The sequence below is a fragment of the Nyctibius grandis genome, chromosome 14 (assembly GCF_013368605.1).
Source record: "Nyctibius grandis isolate bNycGra1 chromosome 14, bNycGra1.pri, whole genome shotgun sequence".
Lineage (NCBI taxonomy): Eukaryota > Metazoa > Chordata > Aves > Nyctibiiformes > Nyctibiidae > Nyctibius > Nyctibius grandis.
The window spans coordinates 9,309,195-9,336,311 of NC_090671.1; the positions used below are offsets into that span (position 1 = coordinate 9,309,195).

General features: G+C 40.5%; 1 protein-coding gene across 1 annotated transcript in view; it reads left to right on the forward strand.

Annotated features, from left to right (window-relative positions):
* Window positions 1–27,117, forward strand: part of GALNT9 (polypeptide N-acetylgalactosaminyltransferase 9) — a 140,784-nt gene that overhangs the window by 38,582 nt on the left and 75,085 nt on the right. Inside the window, exons 3-5 of the mRNA XM_068412768.1 lie at window positions 13,791–13,957; window positions 16,068–16,242; window positions 25,034–25,231. Of these exons, the coding sequence (XP_068268869.1) occupies window positions 13,791–13,957; window positions 16,068–16,242; window positions 25,034–25,231 (540 nt within the window). The remainder of the gene's footprint in view (window positions 1–13,790; window positions 13,958–16,067; window positions 16,243–25,033; window positions 25,232–27,117) is intronic.

Below are 27,117 nucleotides of genomic sequence, written 5' to 3' on the forward strand. Positions count from 1 at the left end.
TTGCTTCAGATGTATAGTGTGTAATGTCCTCTGGAGGTTGCTCCATCTGGAACCTAGGACAGCCAGCTTAAATAGGATTTCAGGTGAATCCAATCCAAAAAGTTAAATGCTCCAAGGCATAAAGAAACAAGAGGGAATTTCTGTATTAGCAACACACATTGAAGAATGACCTGCCAGCACAGGCAACCTGGGTAAGGTCCCCACTCAGCAGCTGTGGAGGCAGCACAGTTTTCAGCTGAGAGAAATAGAAGGGATGATCAAAAAGCTGTTTCGCATCCCTCAGTTTTTCTTACAGATCATAAGACTAAATGTGTCTTGTCTGACCTGTGCATTTACAGGTGCCTTAAACAGTATTGCTTTTTTTTTTTTTTTAAAAAAAGTATCCTTTAGAGACTGTAGTAATTTTCTGAACTTGAAAACAGAGAGCCACATTTTCATAGCAGGAGTATTTTCTCCTTAAGAAGAGTGATGGTGGGGTGCTCTCTTCAAATTGTGTATGCTGTTCTTTCCCAGGTAAATACATATCTGTAATGCAGAAGCACTACAGAGATCCAGCCATGACTTGCAGCTGTCTGCAGCTGTGTGTTGGCATTTTAAAGTTTCATTTCCCTCCCCTGGGCCCATTGCTGATTGTTGCCCACTGTCAGTTCCAGGGAGAAAAGGGTATTCCTGTAAATTTCTGAACTGTCATGTTATGTTACACTCCATGATATCACATTACAGGATGAAAAGAAGTAACAGAACAAGTCAGGCGATGAATTCAGGGTGGTATTTCTTTTCCTTTTATGTTTCCTTACATGTATCTCTGTTGCACTACACCTGATATCCTTCTTACAGCTTTGAAGGAGTTGTTCTAATGGTTGAGGTGAAGATATTCCCCTTTTCTTTCCTAAAATGTGCATGCAAATTTAGTTCTGCTGACAATGTGAGATATGTATTATCTCCAAATGCCTTCCTGATGTTACTTTAAAAAATAGCTAGTTTTGGTTCCTATTTTATTTGGATAGGTTTCATAGTATAAGAAAGTCAAGGTTTCAGGTCAAATAACATCAAGGTTTTGTTGTTGTTGTTGTTTGTGTCTTTGCGATAAAGACGTGAACAGGCCAAAATGTCAGACAATTTACTCTTCTGTCTGAGATAAAACTGAGCTGTGAACTCCAAGTTGATGCAGTGTTTCATTTTAATAGTGTCAGTTCTTGCTTGTTTTACCTGTTCCTCCTGTTTTGAGTGAATTTAGTGCTAATAAAAGTGAGAGACTCTTAAAAGTAGCCAGAGCCAGAACTACCTGACAGTTGCAGGCTAGGAAGTGTAAGTTCCCTGTCTTGGTTAGCTTGATCTAGACACTTTCCAAGGTTTTGTTTCTCTGAAACAGCACCTGCCAGTTAAGTTGTTTGATAGTTTTATGATGTTGAATTATAGGGCCTCTATTTTCTGTTCCTCCAGCTTTCTGAAAAATTCTTGGCTTCTGTTGTATTGTTTCTAAACTTTCTGCTGTGGTCTCCGAAACAAACCATAGTCAAACCAGGTCACCTTGCCAGATGCAACTCCCAAAGAGGTCCAGAGACAGTTGCTTCCTAGGCAGTCTGTGCACTCTTTTCCCTAAATTTCTGCCAAACCAATGCTGTCTTAATATGAAATCATTGTGCAATTTTGGCCTGCGTTCTTTGGTCACAAGAAATCCTGCAGCAGCCGAATGTTCCCACCTAGAGACTTTGCTTGAAATATGGTGCAAGCCCTGAGGATCAGGAGCTCCAGGCCTGTGCCTTGATGCCTCCTTTGTAAAGCCAGCACCAGGCTGATCACTGTTGTCTCTATTTCTTGGCTGTTCAGGCACATTTAAATAGCCCTTGTTGAAGCAGGCATCATGCAGTATGTGTTATTAAGCATCAGAACTCCAAGATGGTGAAAAACCCACTCACTGCATATAGCAGAAGGAGATCAGGGTGTAAAATATGGTGTAAAATCATATTCCTGGTCTCTGTGGTTCTTGGCGACTCTGGGCATTGAGAGGAATAGTCTTGTGAGCACTGTGGAACCTCAGCTGGGAAATTTCATTTTTCACACAAAATTTGTGGTGGAGCTTTTAACTAGCTGAAGTATTATAAAGGCGGGCTCACTGGGGAAATGCACAGCATGCCCTGTGTTTCTAGTGTATTTTTTTTTTCATTCAGTGTGCATGTAAATGCTCTGTCTTAGAAAGATGACTATAAGTCTATGATGAATACTTGAGGCAAAATTACTCTTTGCAAAGAAACTTGATATGGGCTGCAATTTCTTAAGTCAAGAATCCTCTGTACATTATTCTGACCACCTCTGGTGTACAGATTAGCATACACATGAAAATAATGCTTGGAAAATACTCAGAATCAGTGTTTCTTATCTTGTCTCCCCAGAAAGAAAGCTGGAAGGCCCTTGCTCAGCAGAAGGTTAACAGTAGTGACAGAAGAGGAGTCAACATTATTTTCTGTTTTCTGTAGAGAATTACAATATAGCTGATATATTGTGTAGGGATCACTTAAGCAATTACAAGAAGCCATTCAATGGAGGGGAGCAGCAGAGCTGGCTACCCATCACAAATACACATTCTCTTCCTTCCTGTCTGAATTAAACAGAGAAAATGAGGACGATTGTCATGCAGACATCAGGCAAAATCCAAATCCCCTTGGTCTAAGAAATGCACCTAAAATTTTTGGTGGTGGTGTGGCAGGATTTATCAGTGAGGCCTTAGGCAGCTTTGAATTACAGGAGATTTCATTTCTGTGTATTGCTTATGCACGAAGCTCCCTGTTTCTCAGCTTCTAGAAATGAAGCCCTCTGGAGTTGCATTTTACCTATGTGAGATGCCTTCAGGTTGTCAAATAGTTCCTTAATTAGTTTTTCTTCTTCTTTGCTTCAAGAGATGAGTATATTATTTATTCTACGCTCCCAGGCTTTTGTTAGTCTGCATTTATGTATTTTGTTTTCAGAATGACCAAGCGTTGGGCTAGCCTCTAGGGTAGCATGAAACACACCTCTCTGGCAGAGACAGTAGTTCAGACTTGACTAATGGTAGAATATTAATAGCAGCAATAATAATTAAAACAGTGCACTAAAATACCCTTGGGTGCTGTTGCTAAGTTAGACTGTACCCCTAAAATTCCAGAGGAAAGGCATAAATTTTAGTTATTTCCATCCACAAAGTGAACAGTTGTCTCGTTCAGCATCTGGAGTAAGCTTTCATCCCCTCTGTGGATGTTTCATTAGGACATAGTTCTCCCAGGGGGTCATGGTGCAGTTTACATTAAACTCAAGATAAAAATGACATTGAAGCTTTGCTCCTGTATTTTCTACACTGCCTGAAAACAAATGCATGAACTACAGCTAGCTCACTGGCTTATTGCCTTGGTGTTATTAACCCACGTGTACCCAAGAGACAGGGAATTTGTGTTCTGTTTGCTCATAGAGGAGCACTCAAGTCCTTTGCCTGACAGATCTGGGAATCTCTGCAAGCAGTTGGGGGAAAGTTTCTCTAAGTACAGGTTTGAGCAAATAGTCTGGATGGAACAGGTTGAATGTGTCTGTCTATAGATGAGGGATGAAAGAGGGCATGGTTGTGAACACAGCCTCAGTCTGCTGGGCGGGCAGTTAACAGGAATAATCTGTTCCCCCAGTGCAGAGCACTCACTTCTAGGTTTCTTTCTGATGGCAAATTAATTTCAATCTGCAAACACTGAGGATATGATTTCAAAATGTCTGTGGTCTATGGGCAAGTAGGAAAAAACACCAGACAACACAGAGTGAAAAAGGAGATCGGTTCTCAGCAGGCAGATTTGGGCAGGAGCGGTGCATGAATGTTGATATGCTACAATGGCCATAGCTTCTGGGAGTCAGGAAAAGACTAGCACATGTCCTTGGCCCACTCAAATTCACAATCATGCTTAAGTACGTTGCCTGGTCTAGGATGTGTGCCTAATTTCTGTCAACCAGACTGAAGAGTAAGCATATGCTGACCTGTTTTTCTGAATTAGGATAAGAGCTCATAAATATAAAAAAAATCCCCATACATGGAAGTATTTTGCTGCTATGAAGTGTGTGCCCTAGATATTAGCTTTGTGATAGACAGTAAATGTGGCTGTTCTTTTAAAAAATGTTATTACTTTTAAATGTAAACAAAATTAAATTAAAATACAAGAGTTTTCTGAAGTGCCCAAAATAATCAGAAGGTAAGAAACTGATGTTAACATTTAACTTCTAAATGCATAAAATTGTTGAATACTGTGCTGTTCACCTCTAGCTAGCCTTTAATTTAAACAAAAGCTATAAAAGTGCAATTAGGCTCCAGTCCAATGAAGCACTTAAATATGTTCCTAATTTTAAGTGTATGACTAACCCCAGTGAAGTTAAGACATGCTTAACTGCTTTACTTGAATAGGACATTTCATAAACTAGTTATAGTACACAAAGAACAATTCTGCAAGTGTCATTGGGAAAGGTGTAAAGAGGCGTAAAGTCCCATCTGCACTTCAGGATCTGACTGCTCTTAGGTTTTCACAAAGCTGTTTTTGCTGCAGGGTCCTGATCCAAAGTTTGTTGAGGTCTTTGGATGTGCTCCATCACCTGTTGTTAAAGAGGCTTAGTTTGTTGGGCAGTTTCCTACCCCTGTTTACCGAGGGAAATACATGTGGCGCATGCACCTTCATTTGTCCTCTCTGCTTGACTCAGAGACATGCCTTTTTATAAATGTGCTGTGACTACCACCAGCTCTCCACTTGATCCCACATAAAGCATCATGGATTTAATGCTCCCATTTTCAGTGCTAAATCAATGTTCTTTATGCATTTGTTCTTGGAACACTGCTCTATTTGAACCATAATTCTTCGCACATACCATAAACTTGGTCTGTTTTCCCTCTGATAGAAATTCATCATTTAAAGCAAGAGGGAAAACCCTGTGACTACTGTTTAAACATTTCAAGGCCATTGCTGGTTAGTCAAATCAGCTTCTGCATCACCTCAGCACACCAAGTGCTGTGATTATCAGGGAAGCATTACCTTTCTGGGCTACAGCCAGCCTTGCAACTGCTGGGACAAGGCAAAATTAAGAGCTTCTTACTATGGTTTTGGCAGGCAGTGAGAGGATGGGTTTACTCAGTTTATGACTGACCTCCCATTTGGTTGTTTACTCCTCCAACCATCCTGTATTTTTTTCATAGGTAGAAAGAAACATTCTGCTGCACAACTGGATTTGACCAGAGATTAAAGCTGGTCTCCCGTGAAATACGCTGGAGCCCATTAAAGAAAGGATTGTTTGCCAAACATTGTTGTATGTCATCCTGAGACCATAAAAAACATTGTTAGCTGAAGTAATAGTGGAAAATGATTGCCTTCCTCTATCCTCCTCCTTACCACCATACTGCAATGACAGCGAACCTGTAATGAAATCAGTGAAGAGCTCTGCAGCAGTTACCTTGAAAACTTCTTTATTGCCCTACATTTCTAGGTAACACTCTCATACTCAGCCTCTGTCCAGCACCAACAGCACCAGCTGAGGGACTGAGATAATAAAAATTAAACAAAAGTACATTGAACTTTTAATATTAAATACTTGCAGTAAATTTTTTAATAGCCAAGGATAACTTTCTGTATTTACATATTATTATCTGAATAACAAATAGCTTCAAGGGTACAGCAAACTGTTCTGTGCAAATGGAAAATGGTGAGTTTACTCTTATACATTATTTATTGAAAATTATTCCTTTGATTTCATCCACTCCACTATTTTTTCCTTACATCTGGCATGGACTTGGAGTGCACTGGGAAAGACATTATAGAGAAGGTTGTATCTTAAGATATGTAGTCCACTTTTGGATATCTGGGCTGTTACTTTCTCACTCCCTGCAGACATGCTGGGTTTAATTTTTCCTTTGCCATAAACGTCCTTTTTTGGGATCTTGATATATCACCTTGAGTGGAAGAGTACTTCCTAATGGGCAATCTGCTAGAAATCACTGCTGGAAATGCAGCTAAATAGCTGACTTCACATTGCTAACTGGAGAGTAATGACCCTTGGTGGCAGGAACAAGAAGTGGTGCCACAGGGTAGCAGCCAATTCTGTGAATGCACCCTAGAAAACACTTTCTGGCTTCTTGAATGGCTCTTTGTGAACCTTCCCTATTTGAAATATGAGGTCTTAGTTTTGGCGAAGCACTGAGATGAGAGTATATTCTCTTTCCTCCGTAGACAGCGTAGTTCCCAGAATTAAGTTTCAAAAAGTCGCACAAAAGGTAGTGTTTTCTGAATATATTTTGCTGGTAACAACTTGGAATCAAAGCACTGCTATTGTGAATTGGCAAAATGCCTTTAGTTTTGCCTTTATTTAGTATCACTTCTTTGGTTTCATTGATGTTTATATTTCACTTAGCTTCAAGTTCAAAGCAGAATTTTGCAAGACCTCCTTTATGTTTAATCTTTTTAAGACAGCTCTTGTCTAGTTTTTACTTTTAAAGGATGCAAGCTAAAAATCCAATTGAAATAGGGACCAGGATATTTCAGAAATCTTGAGAATCACTTGACAAATCTAAATAAGCCATTAGTGTTTAATCACCTAAAATCTGGCCGAATATATGTCACTTGGAATTTAATTGAGCTCTTCCTTAAATTTAAGTGCAGCACCATTAAAAATAAAGTTGCATGGGAGATACATTTTCTTTGGGGATTTTGGAAAAGCATTTGAAAGCAGATTTCAGCTTCACCATTAATTTCCAATCAGCCTAATGCTTTATGATGCAGGATGCATACGGCCACAGACAGATCTGAATGGGCACACTAGGGGATAGAGTGGAAATTTCTTACAGATGGTATTTCAAAACATATTAATGACTCAAGTTAAGTTACCAAAAAAAGGCAAGTACTTTTGGCTACAGAAGGATCTGAGCATGAGCTTTTAGCCATTTTTCTTGTTAATAAAGGGGCTTCTTTTAAAAGTGATTGAACTAGTTTTAGTATTTTTATATGTATAAATCAATATGAGTATTAGACATGATGGCATGTCTCTGGTATTGTTTGCCTGAGGAAAGCCAGAAACAGCTCACTGAAATACAGGGCCTCTTATTTTATGTGTGTGGCAGCTACTTTTGAAGAGTTTAATAACCCAAAATGTAAGGGTTACTATTCTTTCAAAGTGGGGCCATCTTCATGCTGTATATGTTAACTATGCATATGTATTGTGCTATCAGTCACTGACTGACAGTTTTCAAGACTTTCTACCATATACATAAAATAATTTGTCATAGAGAAGGGAGGAATTAAGCCAAATAGAGCAGCAAGTATGTTAAAAACCAAAAGATACAAACATGTGTTGGGTTTTTTTTGTGCAGAGAAATTAGTCCCAGTTGTACTGGCCTGGAATTTAAAAAGAAAGGAAAAAGGACAAAGATGAATGTCTGATTCTCAGGAAACACTTCTGCCATGTGTACTATTGCAACTCCGTGGGGAGCTTTAACCTACCTGTGGAACTGCCTGTGTCTCTCCTTTATGGAAGTATTATAGGACAGAAATTCCTGTAAATTTAGTCTTTTCCGTAGGAAATACAATCATAGACAAAGAAGAGAGAGTTCTAAGGTATAAAAGTAATTTATTTTAGAAAGGCTGCTGGTGTTCTTCAATCTGCAAATCCTACAGGCATGAAGTCCCATTGTTCAGCCTGGGAATGTGGGAAATTCCCAGGAGCAGATGTGTGCTGGTAGACTCATGGCATATTGCAGTGATTTGTTTCTAGTTGATCTTAAAGGACACTTTTCCTTGATACAGGAAGTGTTTGAGATTAGCCCAGAAACAAGGACTTGGCCTGATTTCTTTCTGATGACTGCAAGTGATTTCTTTCTTAGACTTCTGGATGCAAAATAAGGAAAAGTGTTTCAAGGATGCATGCAAAAAAAAGCTGCTGGGAATTCCCACAGTACAGAGTAGATCTAAGATCTCAGTTTGTTTATCATCCTGAAAATGACCATCAACATCGCTGTGTACCAGAAGAGTTCGAGGACAGATTATTTTAGTTGGTTTCACCTGACTCTTCTTTAATATGGAGCACTGAAACGCTGTGGGAGGAGGAACAGACAGAGTTTGTACTCGGGAACTGTTGAGGAGGTGTCTTCATTTTAATGAAGTTCTTCTTCAGAGAGAACTGCTGAGGACATGGTGCAAGGAGTGTGGCCAAGGGAGCAACTGAAGTCAGGTACAAGTTAGCTAGGGAATCTGACTGTTTGCAGACTATAAGGTCCTAACAGAGGAGTGTTTTAAATAACATGTACTGTGAAGATGATTTCTCGAGCAATAGAAAGGGCAGTTGTTTCTTCAGCATTACATTTAGTTCTTGCAAAACTGTCATTCAGTTTGTTCTTCCAAGAAGAATTAGGCAGTAGAGCTCAAAATTGGCTTTCGTTGCTTTGGCAAGTAATTTCTTTGCTGAGGGCTCAAAAAAATGAATAGATACACAAAGTCAGTGTTAATGCTGAATGTCCAAATACTAACAGGAGTGTCATAGTACTTGCAGAGATGGAGGGAAAACTATCCCAATTTACTTAGCTGTCACTCAGGGGACGAAATTTACCCACCAAACCCTTTGCTCATCAGTGTTCATGGTCTTTGGGAGCTGCCTAGACTACCAAGTTTACAGGACCAACAAGAATTGCACTATATCTTGTATCTGCACTTCCCCAAATAAATTCAGAAAAGAGGAGAAGGTGTTGGTTTTTCTTCTGTATGATAAATCAAAGTGGACGTTGTTCCACAAAGCAATACAGACTGGGAAGAAATAGCCATGGTGAAAAGGTATCACCTTTCCAGATTTTCTAAGCTTTTTCTGAAAGCAACTTGCGCATCTTTTTTTACCTTTGTTGTAAATACAGTGGACTGCCGCTCTCAAGACACATAGACCATCAGTGTTCTCTATCATTGCTCCCTTGTTCACAGTTGTGAGTATTTATATTACATGACTCTTAGGGTATGCTGTCCTTGAGCTGCAGAACAGAAGGAGAAAGTAAGAACAAGTCTTGAACTCAAAAGATTTACTGTTTTGTTTTTTTTTTTTTTTTCCTTTTGGATAGGGAAGAAAAATCCATCCTTAATAGAATGTTATGGCATAATACAGTTAACACCTTCTATTGAGAAGGAGAATTAATTAGGAAGGAGTTGGAGCCCTCTGCCTGACAGATTCATGATCCATAAAGCTAATCAGTTCTGTAGCCTGTCATTGTTTTTGCTGCTGACTGGTCAGCAGTTGAACCCCATGCTGGGGAAGGAGATGTTTGCAGCTTGTCACATTTTCAGTGTTGTGCCAATGCGGAACAAGAACGTAATGCTAGTTTATTTCTGCGTCTGAAAAGTTACTACTACATCTAGCACTAGCTGCAAAGCCTCGGTGGTTTTCTAGAGTAAGAAATCAGGCATTGAACTAGCCACTAAATTTAGTGATTTAGTGGTTGTAAATCGTCTGTGCCTACGGAAGTCACAGCAGCATTTAGGTACTAAAAGGTAACCATGTATGTGAGATTACTCTGAGCCTTTGGTTTAACTGGATTCAAAATACACATTGACCTTGTGATTAGAAGTAGTATTTGTTAGCATTAACGATCAAGGATTCAATAACCTTTTAAATATTTATCTTTGTCCTTTCATTGATCATGTACCCAATGAAGTGCTGTTCCACCTCTTTCCCCTGCTGTGCTATAAAACATGAACACAGACCATTCTGCAGCTTTCAAGGTATGGAGTATGTTAAGGGTTTTTTTTGTGCTAGAACTGCAGAGGAGGTTTCTTCTTGCCCAGCAATTTCATCAAGTTTGTGAAGGAGAGAAACCCACAGTCATATCCATCGCAGTGGTTCATTGGAAAAACACATCTTGTATTAAATACTTTAAAGATTCATGAAGCAGATTTAATTTTGTTTGCATTTCTTCCTGAAGGGTAAAGCTGTCAGAAATCTCTAAATGCATTGCCTAATCCATTTCCAAACTCAGTATATTAAACTCATTTTTGGAGTTTAGCAAGTATGCAGACAGGGGAGAAGGTAGGAGGAAGAGAGTAGGAAAGATTTTTCTTTCCTTGGTAATGCACTGAACTACCTGCATGGCTGTAGCGTCACTCCATCACAAAAAATAGTGCAACTCAAACGGACTGTTAGACCAGCTCTGATAAATAGAGGACTTCACATGTTTCTGTTGGATCAGGTACAAATAGAGTAAATACAGCTATCAAGTAATGAAGGATCAGACAAAGGAAAACTTCCTTCCCTTTATTGCCTACAAGCTCACAGGGCTGCCATGGGCAGGCTTATGTGCAGCTGAGAAGCTTTGTTTTCTCATTGTCCCAGTTTCTAATCTACGACCTTTTTTTTTGTGTTAGTACATGATTTTTTTCCAAGGTTCTGGTCTGCCAACTGAAGAGCCTTTCCTGTTTTCTTATGCCTGCGTAGACAGTGCTCACAATTGGGATCAGGGGGCTGGCTGGGAAACGTTCATTTAAGGAACCGGTTCAATGCAAGGGAAAGAAAGAGTGAAAACCATCTCCAGAGTAGAGAAAAATGATCAAGCTCTCTGTCACGTACAAAGGAAATATCTCTGGGTTGCCAGCCAAACTCTGCAGTAGCCAATACAGAGCAAGAACACTCAAAGACTCTTCCCAAGACCACAGCAGGATGCCTCAGGTTTGATGCTTGGCATGTTGCACGAAGGTGACTGAAGGGCTTTTTCACAGATCAGGTCTAATCCATCGTCAGATGGTCCATGGAAATGATTAGCCACAGCACCGTCAGTCTTTGCTTGGGATCACTAGTCCTAAATGCACCCAGCGGTGTGTTTCTCTACAGCATACCTCTCTGCCCTGGAGAGAGGCACTGCTTCTCATGCAGACCTGAAGACCTTTGGTGGTTGTACACTGTGAAACCTGATGACAGTTCATAATAATAATTTAGAATCACAGTAATATTACATGTGAGCTATGCCTGGCCAGCTTAGGCCATCGTTAGCTACCACAGAGGTCAAATGTATGCTCTCAGTTCTTCCCGAACTCAGTAGTGCTAGACAGAGGTTAATGAGGCCAAGATTCAGCTATTAATTACTGCAATTGTCCTCCCTCACCAGGTTGCCACAGTTCATAAAGTGATCAGACCTAGTGCAGAGAAGTCGAGAGCATGGTGGTACCCAGCTCCCTTCCCTCGTGGAGTGCTGGGTGTTGCGCTGGTGCTCGGGGCTCCTCAAGCAGGGCAGGCAAGCCTCTGCTCCCTGAGAAGGGCTGCCTTAAACACCCAGGCACTTCCCTGCACAGTATCAGGGCTGCCAGAAATGGATGACTTCTTAATTTCTTACCAAAGTCCTTTTGGTGGTCAGGCTGAAGCATACAAGGGTGTGCCTTGCTGGGATACCTTCATACAGTTTGATGTCTTCACCTTCTGGTTGCTTTTCTTCTTAAAATAAATAATAAAAGTGACTAGTCTCATTTTAAGCTCCTGACACTGACTGTCTCAACCTTGGGTACAGGCACAAGTGACTGAATGTTCCCTTGCAATGCACTCGGTCTGTTGTCAGCATCCTGCCAAGAATGAGGCTGCAAAGGCATTGTAAGGTGACAGTGGGCACGGTTGTGCTTTGACGCCAGTGCATCCTTGCGTGTGACTTGCTAATGTCACTATTTGGCTCAGAGTGTCAACTGCTGGTTAGAGTTTCTTGGAATGAAGGAAGTATTAACTGTAAATTGCTGCAGCTGGTATCTAATTACAGAATACATTGGGAAGCAGTTGGGCGACCATCCAACAAAGCACTTAAGCATCCACTGATTTTTAAGCAAGGGCCCCTTGACTGGGATTGCTCGTGCTCTCAGATATCATCAGAAGTGTTTGTTAGTGGACCACTACTTTCTCCTGACTACCTCACCACAGCCATCTCATTTTCTGAAGTGACTTAAGGAGTTAGGAGTTCAAGGTTGACTGGGAGCCTGCAGGAAATAAACTCCTAAATCACTGCTGTACTTTGAAAAGTCTACTCAGCTGGACAGCTTCTTTTGCTGTTCTTCATCCTTGCCATAATAAATAAAATTATGACAGCTTTTAAACCGCTGTTAAATTCTGAGGTTTGCCTTTGCCCATCTAGATGTTCCTGTTGCAGCAGGGTTACCCAAGATATTCTAACATGTAATGGTTGGAGCACTCTTTCCAAATGCAGACATAATGCAGTTTTTCAACTATGTCCTTCTAACAGAGAAAGGGGAGAACTGACAGAAGAAAGGTTGCAGTAAGAAGTGATAGGAATGACCCGCTCCTTGGGTACCAGTCCGATGTACTGAGATGCACTTTGCTGTGTCCTGCTGATACAAGTGAGGCTCTGAAGCAAATTGCTGTCAGATCAAAGATGTCCTTCATCAAGGGAAATCTTGCAAGGTCCATGTTTTTAGTTGATGGCTCTTTCTTGTTAGTGAAGTATTCCTGATGGACTTCTTTAATATGTTGGTGTGGTCAAAAGGAAAAATCACATTCAAAAAGAATTTCAAAAAGGAGGCTGTGCCAGAGCATTCACACCTCCTGTAAATCTCTGTCCTTGTTGCAGATTTATTTTTAGATTGTGTAAGACTGCTGCTTAGCCAGAAGTTTTATACAGTAGTCCTCTGTATGGTACAGGCCACCAGCAAGCTATGGTAACACTGTAATCAATGACAAGTACTCAGGTCTCTGAGCAAGTAGTGCAGGGATGAGTAGGAATTATGAATAATTGCACTTTACTAGAATTCATATCTGATTTCCAGAGGTTACCCAACAGTCAAGCATTTGTCGCCCTCCTCATCCCCATGATTGCTGATAGTTGGGAAAAAAAAGTGATTGTTATGCCAGAGTAATGAGCAAAGAGGTCAGAAAGTTTGATAAGAGCAGGAAAAGTCATTTCCTGTAATATCATTAGCAGTATTTTAGAAAGCAGGTTCAGTAATTGCTATGGTAATTCTGAATGGCTTTTGACTGTGAGAACACGTAGCTAATTTTTTAAAGTTAACTTCTTTGCTAGTGGGAGAGAATTCTACTAAAATAGGGCAGTATGGTGTTACAGAGGGGCATGGGCTGGGGGCTTGGACAGCAGAGGCTCTGCTCTGTGCTGTATGACTTCTCCAGACCTCAGTTTTTCTTCTCAAAATGGTCTGCGGTAACATATGTGCATCAGTGAGCAAGCACAAAAGGAAATTATGAATCTCAGGATGTCGCTGCCTACCAGGGTGACGTCTCAGATGGAGCAGATCTGTTTGGCAAATATTCCAGCAAGTGCATACCTGTACAACGAACGTCACGCATTTGTTATTGCTGCACAGACTGCAAAATCGGAAAGGGTAGCAAGTGCTCTTTGTATGGGCAAAGGCAAAATTTGCTTGAGTGGGTCCTGGTTTTAAAAGTATGAGATCTAATGATGAGCTAACAGCAGACCTTCTGAGGGTTCCCCTGGGAGCACAGGCAGGCTATACTATTGTGGGCCTTCTCCAGGTTGGTTTTGAGCAAAGTCATTGATGTTCCTTTGGTTTTCAAGAGATGCTTTTAACCTTCCAGAAGATAAGAGCCACTACAAGTCTGTGTGCATGGAGATACACTTTCATTTTCACTGAGTTGAAGGAAAGTTTGCTGCTCCTAGCTATGCTGCTTCTTTTGAGCTTTTACCACATCTTTCTTTGGGGTTAGAAAGAACAGTCCCTATATGCTGGAAAGCAATGAGGAGAGGACACTCTTCAGTGTATTTTACCTCCCAGTGGCTACCTGTGTTTTAATTCTTTCTTTCTTCTCTCCAGGTGCAAACAGATGACCTACCCAGATGACCTGCCCCAGATCTCTGTGGTCTTTATATTTGTAAATGAGGCACTGTCTGTCATCCTGCGCTCTGTGCACAGCGTTGTGAATCACACCCCATCGCACTTGCTCAAGGAGATCATTCTGGTGGATGACAACAGTGACAATGGTGAACATATGTAACTTTTTCTCTAAGTACTGTATCCTGTGCGGTTAATGGACATGAAATGTAAATCAAAGGGACTTTGCTCACTACTAGCTGAAATGGTTTTTTTTTTAAATGTTGGGATGAAACAGCATTGAGTCATTCTGCATTTAAACAGCCGGGCGAGGAAGGTCATACACGCAACCACTGATTTATGGCTAATAAGCTATCTCAGAAGTTGGTGTAAATCGGTGTACCTCTATTGAGGTCAGTGGAATTTACAAGAGTTTGTGTTTGTTGATGAGAGGGTTGATTGAGCCGCTTGCACAAAGCTGTGAGTAAATATTAACTACTTGTATAATAAATAAACATTATGTGGATAAACCCTGCTGTTTTCACTGAAATCCTCATAGGATGAATGGCATTTGTATAGGCAATCTTAATATAGCAATGACACTTCTCTCTAAATTTTCAGATGCAGAGGAATATCATCATTAATAGACATAAAAGTTTAAATTCTGCTTCCAAGGAAAAGTGAGGCTACAGATTCTCCTTTAAAGATAGTTTCCACTCTTTTACATGGCAGCACACTCTGCTTCTTCATGATTTAAGCAGGTGTTGATAACATCAGATTTTGAGTCTGAGAGGTAGGGAGTAAATTAGACTATGGGCACAAAATACATACAACTTTCAGGTCATCTGGTTTATTAATGTGAAAATAACACTTCTGTTACAGCAATCAAAACTCAATATTGGTGAGCAAATAGGATACTATTGATAAAAATGTTTCACAGGATGGTCGATTTTGAAGAACTTTTAGGACACAGGTGAATAACAGTGGTGGTGTGTTTTAAGTTGTTATACCTTAGACTTCTAGAACTGCTGCATCTTCTCAAATCATATTTGTTAAATTAAGGCTTAAGTTTAGCATTTTCTCCACAGTTCAAGAGCTTTAAATCTTTCAGTTTTAAGTTGCCGTTCCTCTTCAAGATCCCTGAAGAGAAAGGAGGGTTGAGAGAACAAATCACTAAACCAAAAATAAGTTCCAAACCCTATAGACTGAAGAAACCTTTTGTCCAATTCTGCTTTCAGTTATGGCGGTGTAACCTATGGAGTAATTATGTGAGATTGCAAAGTGTTTGAGTCAATGTAATACAGAGGAAAATTGGACTCATTGTTTCTCAGTGAACTCTTATATGGCTTTTCTCTGTCATTCTTCTAGATAACTGGAGATTTATCAGGTCTTTGATTCCGATGATAATGATTCTACTGTGTAATATAGATCAGAAGAATGAGGCTTCTAATGTGCTGGAAGCTTCTACTAGTTTTCCTAATAAATATATTTGAGTAAAAGCCTCATTATGAATAAGTTGCAGTGTAAATGAATTACCAAACTAGATTGATTTAAAAAAATACAGAGACCGTTCTGGTAATTTGCCTGTTTATAAGCCTATTGAAATGAAGCTGAATAAAGGAGTGAATGAGTTCTGCTCCATCTGTGGTTGAACGCCTGAAAATGAACAAAAGAGAAGTCATCTGTTTGAAATCTTCAATATCCATTTAGTTTAACAGGGAAGAAGCTTGGTATTGAGGAGTCTTAATTATATTTAAGGGAAAACCCTTAAAATGAAGGGAAATTAATTCTGATCTGAATTAGGTCTTGACCCAAAATCCATTGAGGTTCTTTTTCAAACTCTTACTGAATAGCATAAATCAGAAAAAAAAATCGCCAGTCTGCCATGTTACACTGCTGAAGGTCAGAATTGCTCCTCTAGAGGCCAGCTGTAACCTAATGCAAATCATCAGAGAATTAGAATAATAATTATTTAAGAATATTTAGACAAACTACCTCTTCAAAACAATACTCAAATCCATCAGACCATATTAAACCTATGCAAGTCTAACAGTAACTGCTTTGATGCGTAGAGAATTTCTCTGAGCTGATACCCCTGGAACTGGTCCATGCCACAACTGAGGTACTTGGTTTGTATCTGTGAGACTGACTACAGATTTAGGAATATTTAAGGATTTATATCCTTTTCTGCTGCAGAATAAATCAAAGTAAAACATAACGTTGCATAACATATCATTCTCATTCTGAATATGCTGTGGTTTTTTTTTTTTGGTCCTGCAGTTGAGCTAAAATTTAATCTGGACCAATATGTCAATAAAAGATACCCAGGTCTGGTGAAAATAGTGCGCAATAACAAACGAGAAGGACTGATTCGAGCCAGAATCCAAGGCTGGAAAGCAGCAACCTCTCCTGTCGTCGGGTTCTTTGATGCTCATGTTGAATTCAACATTGGCTGGTAAGTTGTTGGCTATTCCCACAGGGAGAGCAGTACCGTTACACTGTGCCCTACGTCTCAAAGACTGTGAAAGAGATTTGCTCAGCAGCAGGGAAGCTGAAAAACTGTAGGGATGAGATGGCTGTAGGCTGGTGTTATCACATTAGCAATTACTTCTGAATAATATTCTTGATTATTGCAACATTGCTGACAATCTTCTGCAATGGCTGCAAAATCCATAAAAAAGCTGTTGTGCCGGCTCTAGTACAGCTCAGTGGAGAGAGAAGTAATTTAAACCACAATGAATGTGAAACATCCAAAGCAGTCAAATGGGGAGACACCATTAAGGAGGCTCTGGGCTGGATGCATGCTTTTAAGTACTGTTTTTATCTCTTTGTCATTTTCTATGATTTCTTCTTAGAAACTTGAATACCAGTCTGATTTCCTCATAAATTTTCTTGCATTTACATTTGAAGGAAACATTGAATTATCTCCTGCATTGTTAATGGGGCTTGAAATCAGCACGCCTTTCCTCATCCCCTTTGTTTTGCAAGGGAGCAGTATTGACCGCAGCAAGCACAGTTTTGGGCTTAATGGGCCAGATCTGCAGTTGGAGTAAATCTTTGTAGCACCATTTAGTGGCCAATATTTGGCATTACTGGAGGTTGGGACTGAAGGAACTGATATGTACAATCAGCTGAAAAAGGGCCGCTGGGACCTTCAGTATGTAAAATGTGTATTTTCCAAAGACGGTCTGGTATTTGATAATGATGGTACAGGGTTATGGCAGAGCTGATTATGCTCTGCAGTTCTGGGAGATCTCCCCAAACTAAAACTAAAAATAGCTGTACTTACAACCAGAGAGAAACTTGATTACAAAGGAGTGGAGTGTTTATTTTTATATATTTATGAATATCTTTATGAAATGGAAGATGCAATAAAATAAGTCTTGTAGTGCACCTGCTTTACGTTCACCCCATTTTTTTCCCCAGGACTATGAAAGACTATAATAGCAGTTGTAGTAACTTTCTAGAAGCTTAAGAGATGGTTTAATTTATTTATTTACTTTTTAAAGCAACTAGATCTCTCAGATCATTGCAAATGTTCATCTAGGGTAATATCAGCTAGCAGTCGGAATCGGGGACTGGGGAGGGCATGCTCTGGGGGCTGTTCCCAATGCTTGTCCAGCCCAAGCTGCAGTTTTCTGAGCCTTGCGGAGAATTTTGTTATCACTTCTGTAAAGGACACTGAGATCTTACTGAGGTACTCTACCCAGAGAAGCTAGGCAATGGTGTCAGTAAGCAGGAAAGGGTTTTGTGATTGCTTTTGGGTTTGTTTGGGTTTTTTTTAACCTTACTGCTTTGCATTAATGTCAGAAAGGGTTGGAATCAGTATAGCAAGAACCTAGACTACTCAGTAAATGAGAGTGTGTGTATAACTGAGATAAAAAGTGTTTGCATTTACTGCACCCTCCCTCGTGTACTCTCCTTTCAACAAGTGCGCTTAAGTCTCAGTAATACTGCTGAGCCAGCCTGTGCAGCTGCTTTGAGACCACTTGGCTTCTGGAGTAGCTGCAGAGGATGAATGAGAATAGTAAATGTGCACCAGAAGCATCACATGTCCCTTTGTTTCAGAGCTGCACATGGAGGCTCAGGGTGTCCCCTTCTGGTGCTTCTCCTCTTGTTCCCCTCACCTTTGGGGCTGCTGACAGCCATCTCAAATCTTGTTCTGCCTGTTCCTCCTAATTCTGTCTACCTGTGCACATGCGGTTGCCCATGAACTTAATTTTCATCTCATCTTCTTTTACTAGGAGCGACTAGAAGTCCTGCATCTGGACTGCTTTATTTTTTCCCACCAGGTTAACATTACCCCTACTCCATAACCGTATAAACTTGGTAGTCATGCAGGAGTATCTTGTTAAAGTACCGCTGTTCTGTTCTCCTACTCTTATCTTGCATGAATGTTTCCCCCCATTTTCAATGTATATTCATGTATTCAGAGACCATGTGGATTGCTCCCACTCAAAACTGTCTATGGATTATTTGTGAGGCAATTAAAAAGAAGCCAATTCCTTTACCACAGAAAAGAGCATTAGCTTTCTGTTTGGTTTGTGTTCATCTAAAAGTCAAATACCTGCAATGCACTTTTAGTCTTCCAACCTATGGCTGTTTTACCTGCCTAATCATTTGGCAGATTAATTCATAAAGAATCAGAGAAGGACTTCGTCTCTTTCTCACAAAATATGCAGGACTCTGATAGCAAAAAAACTTTCCTTTAAACAATAGTTCCCTCATTTATGGGTGAGTGTTTGCCTTATATTGCACTACAGCATTTTACGGGCTCTCACAGCATTACTCTCCAGGGACACTTCTAAACTAAAATACAATCTGGTAGGATATAAAAAAATACTCTACAACCTGGCAGGTCAAATTAACTGTTGAATTATTTATTTTGCTGTGCTTAATTGCTGCTTTTTTGCTTCTCAGGTGTTGAAATGTATTAGCGCAGAGCAGAGATTTTCTACTGACCTGTTCCCCTTAAGGCTTTTGATAGCGTGAGCCAATACTGCTGCTGTGAGAGCGAAAGTGGAGAGGGCTAGCTGAAGGGGAGGCCATTACTATTAATTCTCAAATGGAATTTTAAATTAAAATTACATTATAATATATGTGTACAGTTCATATGTAAAATTCTACCTGTCCTGCAGTAGAACCTTGTCTGTTTTTAATGGTTACTTAATGTCAATAGGAGCCAGCACCTTATAGTCAACAACCCAGCAGAATCAATAGGTATGAAAAGCTCCTGTACATTTCTCCCTGAGGGTATATTTTAGCCTGTATAGTTCAGTTTTCCCTTCAGTCCTCTTAAAGATTTCAGCATTCCTGCTCTGACTTTTGAATTAGGTCCACCCACTGTGCTTTAAGCAACACACAGTAACACTGAGTACAGACCATCGCATCCTGGCTGCTAATTGTGTTGCAGAAGATGTAGAGCATTATATAGACTCCTGCCTGAGAGATGGGAAAGAAGAACATGACAAGAAGAGAATTTCACTACATTATAACTGGGAGCAGGAAAGAGAGATAGCAGAGATGGGGTGTTAATTCTCTGGGTGAGAAAAAGGACACATTGAGTGAAGGAAAGCAGAAATCAGTAAGTGGAAGGCACAGACCACAAAATATTAGCAGCCATAAAGAGGGTGCTAGGAGCTATAAAAGAAGACATAATGATAGAGTATTATACTTGCATTCTATCTTAGGAATTGCTTTTGCTCCTATCACAGAGGTAGTATCAGAGCACTGAATGGAGTTATGCAGTACTGTAGTAATTAAAATTTTGCCAGACAAAGGGGGAGTATCAATAAGGAGGCAGTGGAGTAAGAGGATTTAATCAAAAGATTTCAATATACCAGAGAGACAGAGACAGCCCAACGTGAGAAAGAGGACCTGAAATACAAGCCAAGTATCCATCAGACTGTGCCACACACAGCCCATCGTTATGGATTATCCCTGCTGTTGGCAGTGTTCTACAGCTATAGAAAACTGGCATTCTAATGAACCATGAAGAAGAGCTGAAGATCAAGATTCCCAGGTCTATGGATAATACTTTGCAGATATTATTTTATACTGTAATATGTAGTACAATTCACTATAGTGGCTGTAAGCAATGGACTCTCGAGAAAGTGTGTAAAGGAAAAAGGAAATTGATTTCCTCCTAATCTTCTACTGGCTTTGATTATCCCAAGTACTCTATAACAGAGACATGGTTATGCTTTTGTAAGGCAAAGCCACAAGGTCTTCGCTGCCCTGAAAATTCCCTTGTTAATATTTTCATGCAATGTACTAGAAGCCAAACTCTACCAGCAGGTAAACTCCCAATCCCCCCTATTCAAGCTCAGGTGGCTCTTTGGGGACCTGGCAAGGTCCAGGTGGTTCTTTCCTTCTACTGAGCTGGATGTGAGGGTGAAATTACGTCTGCAGTCCTTCTCCTGTGCAGTCCCTCCCCTCCGGAGGGTTCACACCTAGCACTCCTGCTCAGCACATGGTTCATTGCAGCATCCCTGCTACCATGCTGAGTTTGAGCTGGGAAGTTTTATTTATGCATATGCAAAGGAAAGGACATGTGTTTATTAAGGGAGTTTTTTCTCATCCAAAGCCTCGACCATCACTTAGGATCGATCTGGTAACTTAATGGAATACATGTTTTAGGTAGCAAAAGTGAACTATTATTATCTGAGTGAAGAGAGAAGTGTGCAACATAAGCCATGTGGGCCTTTCACATTCATGGGACAGTGCCAGCTTACATACAGAGGACGTGCCAGAAAAGCAACTTCAACTATTCATCTACCTAAACAACCTAGAGTGTTCATTGAAGCATCTTCATTGCTTTTCGGTGGTGCAGAAAAGAGCTATTCAGATTTGGCAGCCAAAGAGCTGATCTTTAACTCTCCAGCAGGCGTTTATGCTGCGTTCGCTCCACTCTAGCTGGGGGCTGCAGGTCTGAAACCTCCCCAGGCACACAGGAACGCTGATAGAGATGTCCAGTAGAACAGATGGGAAATTTCTCTCTCCTCTTAGAGACGGAGGAAGGGAGTATGAAACTTACTTTTTTTTTAGTTCTCTGAACACTTATTTACAGGAGAGGCATTCTGTGTGAAATATTCCTCAGCTGGCCTCAGTGAAGAATTATGTATGTTAGTAGATCTGCTTGTCTACATCTGATAAATGTATGTTGTCAAGGAAATGTGAGGTAGTGTATAAAATCACATGCAAAGTAATCTTTCAGTTTGCATAGATATTTTTTCTTACATTTCTGTGTTAAGATTTTAGTTCATGGTACCTGACAGTGGTACAGCCAGAGTAAAATACAGTGTTAAAACCACTGAGCCATAAAATCTAGCAGATGAGACCATGTTGTCTTTCATTTATGTCTTATAAGGACTCTTCCTTAAGTCCTTGCAAGAAAAAAAAAAAGAAATTCTGATTTGTGAAAGGGAGGAAAAAAAGGTTGGATTTGTTAATGATAGTTCTTCATTTTTTATTGGAGTAAAAATTAGAGTAGTGATGGTGGAGAGGAAAAAAAGACATATTCATCTCAAAAAAACCCAGAGATTAGGGTATTTGAGTACCCAGTTGGGACAGGGCAGAATTAAAGGGAGACATTTCCCAATGCAATTCCTGTCATTTAGGAAAGGATTTACATTTGGACAAATTCAGAAAAAGTGACATTGGGGGCAGGGAGGGGGAGTTATTGACAAGTGCCTGGTACAATCATTCTAATTAAGAACTGAAAAGTATTCTGGGTCCGCTTCTCAGGTGGTGCATGTTAGCAAAGCATCCCTGAAGTTGTGAAGTCCATTGAAGTAGAAGAGTTGGAGAGCAGAGGATCTGGCCTGCGGCTTGCACGTGGTTTCTCTTAGATTGCGTGCATTTATTCCTGTGTTGTGCCTTTTTAAAAGTCTGCTTGAAGTCAGCAGGTGTTTGTACATATTTAAAAAGGTGAATTATATAATCATGTGTGCTGAGGAGCTCATTACTAACTTGTTTTTATCTGTTTTTTTTTTTCTGTAAGAAGCTGTTCTTTTTAGCATTGTGAAAAATCAGCCTTCCCCATTGGCATGAACTCTCCAGCAATCTGATAAGGGTGTAAGACAGCATAAAATTTTTGTTTGCTTTCCCATGGGGTTTGAGCTGCTCTGAATTGGCCCAATATTAAATAGAGAATGCATATATGTTCAGAGGTAAACTTACAATTGGATTAGAGAAGCCCGTGTGATCGCAGCGTGACCCCTGCCTTTGCTCTCAATCTTCTTACAGGCTTATTCTATACTCTGGGTTAAATTCTGCCTTCCAACTCATTTCCTAACTCTAATGTTTATCTTGAGAGCACTTATTCTTTGAGGCCCACAGTACCAGCATTGCTGGAGCTCCCACTGAAGTTAACATGGGTACTCAGCACCTTGGAAAATCCAGTGTTAATCCAGAAATGGACCCACTGGTAGGCAACAGCATCAAATGCATGAAATGCATGTGCTATGTTTAGTGATACGCTCAACAGTCTTTGACAAATCAACACATCCTTTTGTTGTGAATTTGCTCCTGATCAGAGGTTCCTTCCACAAATTCCCCAAGAGAGTTTCTGTGACGAGGAGTCACTTACCAAGGCACCTGCTGTGGATGTTCCTCCCAGCACATCCATGTGCCTGTGGGAAGCCCACCAAAATCCTGGGATAGCGATACGCTTTGTGGAGTTTCAACCAAGCACTGTCAATTGCAGGGCTGAGTCCTGGGAATGAGGCTTCAGCAGTGTGCTATTGTATTTCTGGAACTGCTTCAGAGAAAAAAAACCCAAGTGAAAATATCCTTTAGCCTAGTGGAGTCTATAAGAGAACTAAATTTACTGTCCTTTCTCTTCTGGCTTTAACCATTCACCAGCAATCTATTCAGAGTGAGAGGAGGACACTGACAAAGATACATTTTTGGAGAGGAGAGAAAGGAGGAACTTCTTATGTCACTCAAATTCCAGCCCAAATTGTCTGCTTGGTTTTTATTAGGTGGAAAAAAGAACTGGATGATGTGAAGCGCTACCTTTAAAGCTGAATCTTTTGATTATATTTAGTTTACTGAAATCCATCATGTCTATGAATATGCCTGGGAGAATTTTTCCTCTTGCTCCAGTAAATAACTTGTTAACAATATGTGCTGTTCTATGCCCATAAAGTATATTGGCTCAGATGCAAGCCAGGAACCTAATATTTTTGCACCTGTGAAAAACAGAGATGAATCTCAAAATTCACATCTGGCTTATGTACTTAATCAGGCAGGGCTGTATCCTGCCTCACTGCCAGCAGTGGCCATGTGGAAAGGAAATATTGCAGCTCATCAGCATAGCATGTTGAACATACTTGGACTTCAGCAACCTCTTCCACTCTGTCCTCTTAGTCCTGGGAACTGCCAGGATCACCTGACTTCTGCAGATGCACAGTGGGGAAAAAAAAAAAAGAGGGGGGGGGGAAAAAACAAACAGGGAAAGGACACTGGTGTCTATAAAGAGGATGAGTAAATCTACATAATAATGTAGCAGCTTAAAATTGGGAAAACAATTAGAAATTGCTAGGAAAGATTTAATCATAATCCTTTCAAAAACCTGACGCAATTAGACAAAGCCAGAAATACCAGCAAAGTTGACAAAGGATTTGATGAATGTGCAGCTCAGCTTACAGAGACAAAGACACTGTGTAAGTCCATTGAGCCTAACAGAGCTACTCCAAGGCTGGACTTTGCTAGCAATGAATAGCTACAAAACCCCCCTCATATTTAATGGATTATCTAGAGAAGCAATGTAAACACAGTCCTGTTCAAGCTTCTAGTCCTTCTTTGTTGGCCATTACCTAGGGATCTTGGCAGGCAGAAAAAGAGAGCACAAGCAGTGTTGGTGGTGCAGAGGGCATTGGCAGAATCTAGGATTTGAATTTGAATGTTCCTGTAGATCTCACTGAGATGAGCTAGGGCTTGGCGTCTGAATACCTCATTGCTATTTCTGCTGTCTCTGATTGGGCAAGACAAGCGGTGAAATCTCACAGGTGTACGATGTTTAATTAAAAGGCATCCCATTCTGAGTTTTGCTAAGTAAGAGAGAACAACTCTGCACTGGATTTTTTCTTTCTGTCTGGGACTCAAGAGCACTGCTCTCTTACTTGCAGGTTGCATTAATTTCTTAACTTGCCCACATCTGTTGGCCTACACAAGAAAATACATGGTAACAAACTAAATATAAGATAACAAACAAAATATAAGGTAACAAACTTGAAACCACAAAGGAACAATTGCCTTTTAACCAACCACAAAAGAACAATGAGAAAAGATCAGTGTTCAAATCCTACTACCTCTGAGAATTGCAGCAAACAATTGTAAAGATACATGTGAGAGCTCTGCAAAATCTTCAAAGCTTGAATCAAGGGGAAACACAGTTACAAAGGAGCAAACCAGTGGCTGTTTCTAATACTGCTTTGAGAAGTGCTTTCCACCCCTATGTGAGTCTGCTACCTCTTTGGAGCAGTTTCTCTGTAAATTCATAGCAACTTCACACTACCCTGGTCAGAAATGAATGTTTGCACTGAAGCTTTTTACTGAAACACTTTGGGATGTAGCTTCTGTTGAAAGCACATTGATGTTTTAAAGCCTTTTGAAATGATGGCACATCTCCTGCAGCTCGCTGCTTTTGCACCATCTGGCAATTGAAATCTTCTCAACACCAAAGAGGTTTTAGAAGGCATAAGGCAGCCACACTTGTCATTCAAACTAGATCCGATGGGGTCAGTCCTTAGCAAGCAAGATCAAAACCTTAGAGTAACCTTCAGATTCATTCAGTCCCTGGCGTGTGTTCTGTTCTTTCGGCCTTGTCAGCAAGAGCAGGTATTTAATTGTTACCAGGCATCCTGGTGGTGTAGCTGTTAGGGGACCATTTAGTTTCTGTTGGTGACAGCATCTCTCAACACTTGCCTATTGCAAAATGAAATTACAGTCTCCAGGCCTCAGAAAAAGCATTTGGTAAAATTTTGTGTTGTTAAACTCTTGTACAGCTTCATAAAGGCAATAATTCACGTGCTGTTGCTATGTGAAGTATTCCACACCAGCCCCAGCCTCTTCAGTGTATGACAGTGACCTGTATTCGATCCCGCTATGCTGTGTTATGGGCTGCCATCTCGCTGGGTTACTGCTCTCGGTATTACAGAACTTCGTTTTATCAGCCTGCAAAGCGAGACCTGGGATTATTGTATGGCTGTAAAACATTCTGCTGTTTTTATTGTTCTCAGGGTGGAACCTGCACTTACCCGGATCACAGAAGATCGAAAGCGGATCATCTTACCAGCGATTGACAATATCAAGTACAACACTTTTGAAGTGCAGCAATACGCCAATGCAGCCCACGGCTATAACTGGGGCCTTTGGTGCATGTACATAATCCCACCGCAGGACTGGCTCGATAAAGGCGATGAGTCAGCTCCCATCAGGTAAATCTCCCATGTGCTGTCATTTTGGTACTAGCAATGTTTCCATCTCAGCTGTCTGCCGAGGGGGAATTTAAGTGAAGCAAGGCTTTGTACAGTGATAGCAAAATGAAGCTGAAGAAAACAGACGGTTCTAGAAAGCTGTGGATGCCTGTGTCACGTCTCAGAGCTGCACCCCAATGTATATAGAAGAGCAGGTGCTCTAGCTGTGAATGTGTGGTTCAAGTTCACATTGTGGCCCTTAGTAGGATAGCCGGATCTTTTTCATCTATGCTTCTATTTTTCAGTGGACTCTGGGATGAGTAATAAGCCAGTGAAACATTGTGTGTATGAGAAACAAAGGTATTTTGTATGTGATTGCAAAGAGGCTGGCTTCACTTTTGGTCTGTAGGCAGCACTCTTGGCCATCAGCCCAAACCAGAGCTTCCCAGCAGCACTAGGAGATGTGTTAGCCTCACCTTGTTGGAAAGTTGTTCTTTTCTTGGAGAACTTTGCACGTGTCCTGAATTGTCCCACTGGATGAATTTAAAAATGAAACTGGACCACGTAGTGAGCGTCCCTTTGTTTTCCTCTATAAGGGAACATTTTACCTTACAGAAATGGAATTTTCAAAGGAAATACTGTTTCAGGAATTGTGATAGTGTTTTGGGGAATTGTTATACTGGGAAACAGGAACTGATAAGGAAGGAGCTTTCTTTCCCCTTCATTTGAAAATTCGTTTCTCCTAGCCCTTCGTCTCCAGTGCAGGTACTTGTCTAACAGCTCCTCTGAGATGTACTGTGCTGGGTTAAGGGTACTATTGTTAGCAACTATTGAAATAAATACTAAAACACAGGAAGCCCAGGTATGCACTTTAGGTTGCTCTGCCCTTTTTTTGAGATTTCTTAGGAAGAACACAAATTACCACCTTAGAGTCAGTTTCATTTTGACGTATATCAGCTTCAACATAAAGTAAGCTAAAACTCTACTGTATAGTTCCAGTACAGGCTCTGGCAGAGAAGCTGATGTACTTCCCTTCCAGCGTAAAGCTTGAGTTGTCAGGGCCTGAGAAGTCCATCCAAGCACTTCAAACAACATATCCAACTGAAAGGATCCAAGTGGTCTTTTGGAAGTGAAAGGACACAGACGAACTGTTCACATTTCTCAGTGATTGGTTGGATGGGGCCATCTCGCAGGATCCATCCCTCATACAGAGAGTAATATTTCAATTCATATTTGAGCAAGTGCTGCAAGTTGCACTTAGGTTCATTCTAATGCCTTATGACTGCAAATCAGAGCTGTACAGTAATATTAACCTTATTTACCACAGGACAGCACAGTCCTTCATCACTGACCCTTTGCTCAGCTTGAAACCTCAATAAGCAGGAAAGTAATTACTTAGGAAATCAGTTTTCCTGGATAACATGCCCTGCTCTCCTCACATTGTTTTAGAAGTGCAGGTGTTTTACATCTATTTCACTCAGCCCTGAGAAATAGTTTATTGATGAAGGAAAATTAATCAGCCAAAGCTTTCACTCCTGAAATCAGGGTTTCGGTCTTTTATTCCTGAACGGTTTTGCACACTTCATTACTTCCAGGTTATATGTGAAATCACTGTATTAATTTTCACATGAGTTGTTCTAGTATTTGAGTATCTTCTGTTCTGGAGACAATGATCACATATTAGATAAAACTGAACTAAGAGGTTAAGCCTCAGGAAGTTCCTTAGACATGATTTTCAATGGTGGTAGCTCATGCACTCCATGAAGTATGGAAGCTACATCTGCAAAACACGTCTGGAAATTGAACTGCAGATCTTTTTAATAGAGAATAAGGAATCTCATCCCTGTAATGCTGGGACAAGAGGTTTTTTTCAGCAATACAAGGCCTGATTTACCATGGACTTTCCT